Source organism: Mastigoproctus giganteus, chromosome 10, assembly GCF_048544385.1.
Source record: "Mastigoproctus giganteus isolate SK-2022 chromosome 10, ASM4854438v1, whole genome shotgun sequence".
Classification (NCBI taxonomy): domain Eukaryota; kingdom Metazoa; phylum Arthropoda; class Arachnida; order Uropygi; family Thelyphonidae; genus Mastigoproctus; species Mastigoproctus giganteus.
Window position 1 is genome coordinate 107,729,670 of NC_143584.1, and position 12,737 is coordinate 107,742,406.

Here is a 12,737-nt window from a genome sequence, read left to right on the forward strand (position 1 = left end):
ATGTTTCTCTTTGCATTTCATATAGCTTGTTAAACTAGAAATAAAGCTGGCCTAATGTACCCATGTCATATATGAAATGTCACACCCACCAACCATGTAGTTGTTGATATCTGTGTGATATTTCACGCAGATATCAACAACAACCATCAAGGAGTCATCAGCACCACCTGATGTATTGGTTTTTAATTAAGTTTTAATGTTTTGTTGTTTGCCTTATTTGGCACTAATTAAATTATTCATCAAACTTGTTTAAAGGAACAACTTCCTTTTGCAATATATATTTTATTTGGTTTCCCTCCCCTGGAATAGGTGGAACGTGGAATAGGTGCAAAGAAGAGCTAAAAGATTAGTGAATGGAACGAAGAGGTGGTTTTACCAAGAAAGGCTTCAGTTCTGCAAGATGCAGTGTCTGGAGACTAAGCACCTGCAAGGTGATCTGATTGAGGTGTTTAATGTTTTAAATGGATTGAGCAAGCTCGATGCTGATGTTATTCTTCCTCTTGCTCAGACTACACACATGAGGGGGGGCATAAATTCAAATTGAGTAAGGATGGTTGGAACAATTGTTAGAAAAAACTTCCATCTATTGTGGAAGTGGGTAGTTTCAATAAATTCCAGGAAAAACTACATAAATTATTGGAGGGGATGGACAGGTGATGTTTTTTGGCTGATGCCTTATAAGCTTACTTTCTTTCATCATTTGTCACTACTAAAACTGCCAACCAGACTAGGTGGATAAAGTGCCTGCCTGGCAACCCAAAGGTCACTAGTTCGAATCCTGCTTCGGGCTTGGATCAGAGAAAAAAAATGCAAAAACTTTGGGAGGTGCATTATGGTCACAGAAGCCAATGCACCAACAACTAACAAAAAAAATAAAATAAACTACTAAAACTAATCTTCCATCTGTTGTGGAAGTGGGTAGTTTCAATAAATTCCAGGAAGAACTAGATAAATTATTGGAAGGGATGGTCAGATGATGTGGGGATGGGGTTTTTTGGCTGATGCATTATAAGCTTACTTTCTTTCATCATTTGTCACAATTAATACTAAAACTAAACTTCCATCTGTTGTTGTGAAAGTGGGTAGTTTGAATAAATTCCAGGAAGAACTAAACTATTGGAGGGAATAGACAGATGATGTGGGAAGTGTTTTTTTTGCTGTAGCATGCTCTGTATATTATGAGCGTGAATAAACTGAACTTAGAGATAAAATTAGGTTTGCTTTTTTTTTATTTATATATATATATTTTTTTAAACAAAATTTTAAAAAATTCTAACAAATTTTAAACCCTTTAAAATTTGTTAGCAGGATGCTGCAGTTAGATAAAAAAGTAATAATTCTAAATGTTTTTTTTTTACAAATTGCATAGTGTGGCTTATCTGTAGAGAATGGCCAAAATATTTTAATTCTGCTTTGCCAGCAAATCAACAGTTAATAAAGAATTAGATTAAAGAGTATTCTGAATCTTTGTAGAAATGGTAGACCTTTTGCTAACATAGCTACAAAGTGGTCCTCATAAGTCAGCATAATGGCTGTCTTCTGAACTGAAATTAAAACATGTTTCTGTTATAAGAATTTTTTAGACTTAGGATATAAAGTGTTTATTGAAAATTATATCAAGCCTTAAATGAGGATGATCCTGTTAGAAGATTGAAATTTTTTTGAAACTGATTGAGAAGGTCTGTGAAAATGAAAATATTCTCAACAAAATCATTTAGACAGATTAGACAAGTGCAAACTGAATGGCAGTGTTAATCACCATGGGGAACATGATAATCCCAATGTACAAACTAAAAATCAGTTACTTGGTCCTAAAACTTGGTTAATTGATCTAAGGTGGGAAGATCTGTTCAAAAGGTGATTTGTATTGTTTTTTTTTTTAAGCCACTCAGTTTAGAGAGCCTTCATTTAATTTTACTTGAATATGCCCAATGCAAACTAAGAGGGGTATCCAATCATTTATTAAGGCGGTCCATTTATTCAGACCAGTTAAATAACCTCCAATGTCTCCTGATTTAACCCCTCACAGTTCATTTTGTATAAGATTTTATGAAAAGGGGGGGGGAGAAGTGATTGTAAACCTAGATTTTTATCCATTCTGAAGATATTCATTGCTAAGGAATTTAAGTTTCTGAAATTAGGATTGTAACTATGGAAATAGGAAGTGCATTATCTCTGTTTACTATAATAATGTTGTGATTCCATTGAGCTTAACAGCAGTGCATAGTAATTCTGGTCTGGTGTAACTGCATGTGTGTTGGCAGAAGCAGCAAAAAAATCACCAGTCGAAAGTTTGCAGAATAGATATAAATATACACTACACTCTTAAACTTCAAAAACTGCATACAAACTACATGTCACATTTATAATTGAATTGTTAGTTTCTTCTTTCAGTAACACTGCATTCAATTGTTGGTTTTATATAATTTTTATGAAAAGGCAACTGAAATTCACCTTGTTATATCTTCAGAATTGGAGCTTCTTGTTGAAGTACTATACTTAACACAAAGGAAAGCAATTGTTCCAATGCATCCACATCACAATATCTACTATATCTTTATATCTAAGCAGGAAATTGTAATATGAGTGATATAGAATACAGTGAAACTTCTCCTAACGGACACCTCTCGTTAACGGACATCTCTCTACAACGGACATTTTCAAATTCCCCAACTCACCTCCATTGGTTTTAACGTGTTTGCAGCTTCTGTCTAGCGGACATTCTCTGTAACGGACGCGGACAGGCAATCTGCACTGTTTCGTTTAGATTAGCACTTAATTTGATCTCCCCATAACGGACAGCGGGCGAGCTCACGGCCCTTTTTCTAGGAACGTTTCTTCCACGTATTGCCTCAATCATGTGTTTATTTTCTATTTCCGATTCTCTGAATTTTATCAAGGTTTACGTCGCGGTTCTAAACCCTTTTTCAAGAATTTTAAGGCACATGTAAAACTTCTGATGAATTCGGTGTGTGCAGGTGGAGGAATATGGTCGGCCTTTCGTCTTTTCAGTTTCAGTTTTGTTCAGTGTCGTGTGAAGTGCACAATGTCTTCTCGTAAACATTTAACTTTAAAAGATAAAGTCGAACTCATTAATGCGCATGATCGGCAAAAAATAGTGTTCGTAATCTCGCTGCAAAATTCAAAATCGGGAAGACGCAGGTAAGCGACATCCTAAAGAAAAAAAAAATGAACTGCTCAAACAATTTTGGCAACACGGAAATGATCAGGTTCAAAAATCATTCCCGAAAACTGTTGGACTTCAAATTGACAATGTTACGTATGAGTGGTTTTGTCGCGAACGTGCTAAAAAATTCCCATTAATGGGCTTATTATTAGGGAAAAGGCTTTGGAGGTTGCGAAATCTATGGGAGTAAATGAGTTGAAAGCTTCTGTGGGATGGCTAGACAAGTTCAGAACTAGGCATAAAATTTCTTGGAAAACCGCAAGTGGTGAAGGTGGATCTGTTGATACTGGGGTTGTAACAGAGTGGACCGTCAAATTGGAAGATTTATGTCGTGATTTTGAAGCTAAGGATATTTGCAACTGTGACGAAACAGGGTTGTTTTTTTAAAGCTCTTCCTGAGAAAACAGTGTCTTAAAAACGAAAAGTGCCAGGGCGGAAAAATTTCTAAGTAATGTTTGACTGTACTATTGTGTACAAATATGCTGGGAGACTTTGAACAACCTCTTGTTATAGGAAACCCACAAAATCCTCGTTGTTTCAAGGGCATAAAGTTGAATCTTTTGGATGTTGACTGGAAGTCTAATAAAAAAGCGTGGATGACACGAGATATCATGAGCGAATGGATAAGTCACTTTAACCAAAACATGATTCGTCAAAACAGAAAAATTATTCTTTTCATGGATAATGCTGGATCTCACCCGCACATTGAATTGTCCAACATTCAAATCGTTTTTCTGCCACCAAACACATCTGCAGTGTCAGCCCTTGGATCAAGGGATAATAAAAAATTTTAAACTTCACTACAGAAAACGTGTTTTAAGACATCTCATTGCAAACATGAACGACGTAACATGTGCGAGTGACCTTGCAAAGAAAATCAGCATCCTAGATGCGATTCAATGGATTTCCTCTTCAGTAAACGCAATTAGAAAACAAACTATCATGAACTGTTTTGTAAAGTCTGGCTTCTCAAATGCAAAAATTGAAGTTGTGAACAGCAATGTGGAGCACCAAGAAGAACAAGAACTTCAACATCTATTGATAATGTACGATACTTCCGCTTCAAGTGACCCTGGCTACAAAGATATAGACTCAAACCTCACTACAGAAGATGGTGCTCTAGATATCAACGACATTATCATCGATATTTTTCAAGAAGTTCCTCATGAGGATGAAGAAATGGAAGGAAGTCATTCTGTCGAAGAACATATTAACGACGAACCACCGATGAAAATAGAAGAAGCGCTCATACAAATCAATCGTTTAAAAATGTTTTTCGCCGCTGAAGAAGATACTGAAGGACTTTCGATGGTTTCTTCACTCCAAACAAATGTTGAAAACAAAATTATCAGCCAGAAGAAGGTGCAGAAGAAAATAAGTGATTACTGTATGTATTTTTCTTAAGATAAAAGTCATAATATTAAATTATATACAGATTTTGCACAAAAATATTGTGCAAAATCTGTATATAATTTAATTTAATTTTACATTAAACGTTTAACGATTTTTCTTTATCTCTTGTGTATGTAATTGTATATTATTTACAAAAATATTGTTCAAAATCTGTATATATTTTAATATAATTTTACATTAAACGTTTAACAATTTTTCTTTCTTTCTTTTTTTTTTTCTCCCTCAGACTTCTTGTTAGCGGACACTTCTCTCTAACGGACACATTTTCATTCCCCATGGCTGTCCGTTAAAGGGAAGTTTCACTGTAGTAACATTGTGACCAGAAAAGCTGTTCGGTAGCTACAATTTTTCTAACAAGCATAAGATTATTAAAAATATAACCCAAAAGTTGTGACATTCCAGTTAGAATATTACAGAAAACACAAATTGGCTGACTGAATATTTGAAGAATATGCATATATATAATTTAAATCCTCGCAGCATCTTAGCACAGTGATTGTTCACAAAACCAAATGTATTCTATCATTAAACTTGAAATATTTTTTGATCTAATTAATATTGGTAGTGGCAAATGATGAAAAAAAGCAAACTTATACAGCATCAGCAAAAAATAAAAAATCCAACACTTCCCATATCACCTGTTCATCCCCTCTAACAGTTTTAGTTTTCTCTAGTTCCTCCTTAAATTTATTCAACTTACCCACCTCTGCAACAGTTCCAACTATTCAACCACTTGCTGGCTGAAGCGAAATTTCCACATATTTACATTGCAACCATCATTCCTCAATTTGAATTTATGCCCCCCTCTTGTGTAGTCTCAGCAAGAGGAAGAATGCCATCAACGTTGGGCTTACTCAATCCTCATTTCCTTTACCTTAAATTCATGACCTTAAAAACCTCAATCAGATATCCTTGCAAGTGCCTACTCTCCAATACTGTAATTTGGTGAATTGAAACTTTCGTTGTTAAGAGCAACCATTTGCTACCCTCACTAATCTTGTTGCTCTTCTCTGAACTCATTCCAACAGATCTGCATCCTTCCTAAAGTAAGGCTTTCAGACCCATATAGGATAATCACATTATCCCTGATAGAAAAATTCCTGCATATCATTGAAAAAACCCCATGAGGTGTCCTGGTAGCCTATTTGCACTCCTCACGGTAATTTTGAAGTCATATCTGACTGCACAATTACCCTCAGGTCTTTTTTTTTTTTTTTTTTTTCCCCATTCTCAACTACCCTGAGTGTGATAGGTCACACAGCTGATGCATTAATCTGGAATTACTGTTACTCATATGAAGTACCCTGCATTTATCAATATTAAACTTCAGTTACGGTTTATCAGCCCATCTGCCTAATTTGTTTAGGTCTTGTTTCAGTAGCATACCCAGATTATTGCAATTAACTACCCTCCCAATCTTCGTATTATCTGCAAACATAGACATTAAGACTGATATGCCTTCGTCAATATCATTAATTAATATAGAAAACAACAATGGGCCAATCAGTGTACCCTCGGAGAATCCTCTAATAACATTAATCCAAGACGAGCAGTGCCATTAATGACCACTCTTTATCTTCTCCCACTCAGCCATCCCTATATCCTTAACAGTAACTTGCTGTTGATGCCACAGTGCTCTAATTTGTAGAGCAGTCTTTTATGTGCAGTGACATCAAAAGCTTTTCTGAAATCTAAGTACATAATGTCAATATTATTTTTTGCATCTAGTTCCCTTACATCATAATATCTAATTAGATAGGCAAACAAGATCACCCCTTAACAGATCCATTCTGTGACTTGCAGTATAACTGCATTCCTGCCAGGTTGGCCCAAATTACTTCTTTAACCAATGATTCCATTATTTTCACTGGAACAGAAGTCAAGTTGCTGCATCACTAACAAGTCTGTAATTACTCATATCACTCTTTGATCCTCCTTTTGTGAATTGGGGATACATTTGCATATCTCCAATCCATAGGGACTTCCCAAATCCAAGGATGGTCTCATAATCATGGATAAAGGTTTGCTTACCTCATTTGTTGCCTTCTTTAATATAATGGGAGCTTAATGATTTGGTAATAAGTGGGAGCAAAGTCGAGGAGAAATTGTTGAAGTTAAACAAAAGAAAGGCACCAGAGTGGATAGGATCTATCCAGTTATATTAAAGGAGGTGGCAAAGGAAGTAAGCAAATCCTTAACCATAATCATGAGGGCATTCTTGGACTCAGGGGAGGTCCCCACGGACTGGAGATGTGCAAATGTATCCCCAATTCACAAAGGTTGACACAAGTAATTACAGACCTGTTAGTTTAACTTCTGTTCCAGAGAAAATAACAGAGTTGCTGATTAAAGAAGCATTGCAGGATCATTTAGACAAGACTGCAGTAATAATTCAGACACAGCATGGGTTTGTTAAGGTGAAGTCTTGTCTGACCAATTTGATTGGATAATATGATGTGGTTACAAAGGAACTGGATGCAAAAAATAATTTTGATATCATATACTTCGATTTGAGGAAAGCTTTTGATACTGTTGCACATGGAAGACTGCTGTACAAATTGGAGCAGTATGGCATTAAGGGCAAGTTGCTACAATGGATAAAAGGGCGGTTGAGTGGGAGAAGACAGAGAGTGGTAATCAATGGACACTGCTCTTCATGGACTAATTTTATTAGTGGGGTTCCCCAGGGTTCAGTGTTGGGCTTATTGTTGTTTTGTTTTTTTGTATATTTATTAAGGATATTAATGAATGTATGAAATCAGGCTTAATGTCCAAATTTACAGATGATACAAAGGTTGGCAGAGTTGTTAACAGTAATGGCAGTGTGCTACTCCAACATTATCTAGGAAAGTTGGGTGGATGGGCTGAGCAGTGGCAACTGAAGTTTAACATTGACAAACACAAAGTACTGGCAGTTCTCGCTTTACAAGTTCCCAGGTTTACGAGTTTTTTTTTTTTTTTTTTCAAATTATCAAGTATCAACAAAATCGAAAATATGAACATTAATTGCAAAAAATGAATATTAAACATTCATAAATACTGCATTTCAAACAATGCATATAGCTATATAATACAGTGTACCCAACTTTACAATATTAGTCCATTCCAGAGACACAATTGTATCGTGAAAATATTGTAATGTGAACCCAATAACACATTGTTTTTTTGGTAATTCTTCCATGACCTCTGAAGTTGGAATTTTTGCTATTTAACTCTCTAAAAGGTCTTTTTTTTTATAGTGCAAATTGTATTAGTTACCAATTCAAATCACTAAAATGCACTGCACTTTCATCGTTATTATATGTTCTGTTATTAGAACCAATTTTGAACACCTTTGTGACATTTTTCTAAAGCACATTTCTGGTGGTCATGACTATAAAATAATAAAAACAATTTGCACTTTCCAGTTTATTGGGCTTTTCTGTTACTGCAAGCAATTATAAATGGGAAGTAAACTCAATGTTATTGCATTTGTGAACATACTGATATCTGTAATTTCATGGGTTTTTACGTTATTGTGGTGAATAATTATGAATCTTCAATTGTATAAAAAACATAAATAAATTATCAGAATCATCTCATCATTCCTTTTTTTTTAAGCTTCATAAACTTGCTACTCTGCACAAATTGTGTTAGTTGCAATTTGTGCATTCCGTTAAAAAATGCTTATGCATGTTATTGAAATTTATAAAGAAAAGAGAAGATTGTCTTGGAAACAAGAGCCTCTTGAAGCATTTCTGAAGAAGACGACTCCTTTTGCAACAAACTAACGAGTGCCGAGCCAATAATAAGTGATCAACGAGTGTGTATTTTGTCGATGATGAAGAATAAACATTCTTTAAAATTTGTAAGTCATAAATAATTTCTTTATTATTATAATTTGCTTGATTTTACAGGCTACGTTTTCATTCCTTTGGATAAATCAATCATTGTTTAAACAAACTAATTAGCTAACCAATTTCATTGGCGAGAACGTAACTCCTATTTTTAACATTATGTCTATGGGATTTAATTCCTGCTTTATGAGTTTTTGCTTTACAGGCGTGCACTAGGAACGAATTAACTTGTAAAGTCGAGAACTTCCTGTACTGCATACTGGTAGAAGTAACCCGAGAAACATATGAATTGTGTGATACTGCACTCAGGTTAGTAGAGAATGAAAAAGACCTAGGGGTAATGCCAGAGCAGGTCATGGGGGTCTTGTCAGTGATATACAGGAATTTTGCTAGGGAGAAGGAGGTGATTATTCCTTTGTATAAGGCAGTGATCAGGTGATGCCTTGAGTAATGAATACAGGTCTGGAGGCCTCATTTTAGGAAAGCTGTAAAGTTGCTCAGGTTCGTAATCTGAGCAAGTGGAAGAATCCCATCAGAATCAAGCATGCTCAACCCATTCAAGGCCTTATACACTTTCCTGTGAGGAAAGTGTACAAGGCCTTGAATTTGCCCTTTTTTGCCTAGTCTCCAAACAATGAAATTTGTAGAATTTAAGCCTTTCTTGGTAAGAGCACCCAAGGTGGCATAAATTCAAATTGATGAAAGACAGTTATAGAATAGATGTGCAGAAATTTGCCTTTAGCCAGCAGGTAGTTGATTCCCAGAACAAATTTCCATGTCATTGTGAAAGTTGATAACTTAAATAAATTCAAGAAAGAACTGGACAAACCATTTAGAGCAAATGGTTGTGTGAAATGGGAATTTTTTTTTTTTTTTTTCGCTAATTCTGTATAAGCTTGCATTCTTGCATCATATGCCTTTACTAATGCTAATACTAATTGGAGAGGTGCCATTCACCGTAGGTGCCTTGTTTTGTTTGGCTTTAATAATTCTCTTCCATTTTACTCTATGTTATCACAAAATCATTCAGCTCCCAGTGTTCCCCCTCTCTCCCAGACTAGCAATTTATTATCCAATATAATGTGAGAATTAAAAAAAAAAAAAAAAATTAAAATACTCTATCTCAACTATTTCTAGCATTTTACTGCCAAAAACTAGGTATTGTACTTTTGTCACAACGTCTTTCTCCAGTGATATTATTATTATTATTATTAGCAGCCATATGGTGCAAGGAAGCCTGAGGCTTATTCAGCAGTAACCAAAAAAAAATTCTGAGTCACCCGGGGGGGGGGGGAGTGAGAGAGAGTAGAAGAGAATCATCAAGAAAGATAAGAATGATGATATTCAGCTCAGGACCTGGGGTTTGTAACATATACTTGTATGTTTAAATGATACTGTATAAATATGAAAATTGAAGAGACTGATATTTTCATGTTTATATTTTATATTTATAATCTTTCTGTGTTCTTTGGGAAGATTAGTAAAAGTTTATTTCATTGAAACTAACATTGAAAAAAAAAACTTTCTTTTGACTTTCATAATCAAAATTACATTCAATAAGTGTTGCAATCCATTGATAAAAGGTCAAGTGTTAGTATACCGTAGCACTGATGCCAGATATTAATAATTTCTACTTTCCCCAATTATAAAAGAACATAGAGTTGCATGGACTCCATTTTCAAAAATTTTTATTGGAAAATCTTTGTTTGTTTGACTGCATTTTTGGCCTTGTTTTTATGGCTTAATCAAGCATATGAAAGACAGTTTACATCTTTTTTTTGTTAGATAAATAAAGAAATAGAGTCCACTAAAAAATGAAAAATAAAATCGTATTCCTATGGATACCCCATACTTCTCCTTTAACCCAAGCACGGTACTAAGTACTATAGGTTCTAATACCTCTTGTGTTTGGGGTTCACTTAAAAAAAAAAAAAAAAAAAATAGCACCATGTTGTTCTCATAGCTTGGTGCCATGTGTTACCTGGGGGCAACAGTTCTAAAAGGACCAGTAGCTTTATTTTAACTCATAATACTAAATATAAATATTTAAATTGCATGTTTTAATTTATTTCATTGTGGATTTATTGCTCAGGCTTTGGATACCAGTGTAATTACATGCCTTACTTTCTCACTTTAAATATTTTTAATATAGTTACTTTTTTAATATTATCTACCTTGTTTTCATTTCAGGCATCTTTAAAGGCATTGGAACATTTCATGTGTTTGGATCCTGATATTATTTGGCTAAATCTCAGTATAACGTCTGGGCCTTTGAGGGAATCTTCCCCTCCTTGCCAACAGCTTTCTTGTGCACAATTTCCTAAACCCGACAAAGAGTTTCAATATAGCATTCAACAACTATTGCAGCTGTTATCGAGAAAATTCAGTTAATATACACCTTTTCCCAAGTCATGAGTTTATAAACTGGGAAGTCAATAAAAAGTGCAATTCAGTTTGTTTAATAAAATACATCATTTGTTAATTTCTGTGTATTTTGAACTTTGTGATAGCAGTTTACATAGCTATGTGAAATGAGAAATATGGAGATAGATGTATGTTTATTATGCTTATTTAACTTCTCTGACACATTAATGTTCATAATGAGAGTGGGGTTAGTAACTGTCTCTAAATTTATTTTTTTGATGATAACTCTAAACACAAAAAGTATTAAAAACTATAATATGCTTGTCTGTACTACGTGTGGGAATGAAGATTGCAAAAAATGAAAGTGTCTTTAAAATTGGACTTGAATTTCCATACATTATAATTTTTAGGAAATGCATATGAAGGAAGAATAAATATGAAACATTTATTTACACCTTCTACTTCTGCTCATTGTTCCAAAGAGTAGAAGTAGAAAGTGTAAATGAAGGAAAGATAAATGTTAGCTGCTTAAGCCTATATTTGAACTGTGACTGGATCTTAATATTATTGTTATTATTATTTTTAGCAGCAGCAGCAGTAGTAGCAACAGCAGTAGTAGTAGTAGCAGCAGCAGTAGTAGTACTAGTAGAATTTGGCATATGATACAAGAAAACAAGGTTATAAAGCATAACAAAAAAAAAAAAAAAAAAAACTCCCGCATCACCTGTCCATTCCCTCCAATATTTTCTCTAGTTCTTCCAAGAATTTATTCAGACTACCTACTTTCACAACTACAGATGGAAGCTTGTTCCAGAAATCAACTGCCCTCTAGCTGAAGGCAAACTTCAGCACATCTATCCTGCAACCATCCTACACTCTGAATTTATGCCCCCTCATATGTATGATCTGAGCAAGAATAAGAATGACATCAGCATTATACTTGCTTAATCCATTCAAAGCCTTAAACACCTCAATTGATCACCTTTCAGGTGTCTAGTCTTTAGACACCTGAAATTTACACACAATTGTGTGTAATAATCATTTCTTTTTCCTTGCTAACAAAGTTACTTCATCATTCACAGGCGCCTCCGTAGCCAGGTGGGAAGGAGCAGCAGTGCGTAGCACACGCTTCTTGATTAGACTGGGGTTCGAGCCCATCACCACCAAATACGGTGGATGCGGAAAGGTCAGGGAATGACCACCGCATATCCCGGAGCAATATGGCCTTAGTTGCTAATGCTCCTAAAAACCAAATGACAACAACGACAACATATCATTGACAAAACCCCCATGAACTAGCCTTGCAGCCTGCCTGCATCACTCTGAGAACTTCATATCTCACTATACAAATACCCTCAGGTCTTTTTCATTTTCCACTATCCTTAGTATAGTACCACACATTCATATACATTAATCTGAGATAGCTGCTACCCATTTGCATTTGCCAATGTTAAACTACAACTGCCATTTCGTTCTTGTCACAATCGCCTACTCTGATTACTGCCATTAACATCACTGTCAACCTTTCTATCATCTACAAACTTTGACATTAATCCTGATATACTTTCATCGATAATATATATAGAAAGCAACAGTTGGTCCAGCACCGTACCATTGGGCACTCCACTAATAACATTAGTCTATAAAGAGTAGTATCCATTAATAACCACACTGTCTTCTCCCGCTCAACTGTCTCTTTATCTAGAGCAGTAACTTGTCCTTAATGCCACACTGCTCCAATTTTTAGAGCAGTCTTTTATGTGTAAAAGTACCAAAAGCTTTCTTGAAATCCAAGTATATCATATCAAAATTATTTTTTGCATCCAGTTGATTTGTTACTGCATCGTAGTATTCAGAGGTTGGTCAGACAAGATCACTCCTTAACAAATCCATGCTGTGACTGCAGTATGAGTGCATTCCTGTCTAAATGGTCTATC

General features: G+C 35.0%; 1 protein-coding gene across 2 annotated transcripts in view; it reads left to right on the forward strand.

Moving 5' to 3' along the window:
* Tti1 (Telo2 interacting protein 1) overlaps positions 1 to 10,839 on the forward strand; it is a 600,292-nt gene extending 589,453 nt beyond the window's left edge. The window contains exon 22 of one of the 2 annotated variants that reach the window (XR_016547507.1): positions 10,627 to 10,735. Coding sequence is in view for 1 of the 2 variants with exons in the window: in XM_090382195.1 (XP_090238321.1) it covers positions 10,627 to 10,827 (201 nt within the window). In the remaining variant the exon portion in view is untranslated. Of the gene's footprint in view, positions 1 to 10,626 lie in introns of both variants that reach the window. The other variant, XM_090382195.1, reaches the window with a different exon arrangement.
* Positions 10,840 to 12,737: the final 1,898 nt, after the last annotated feature.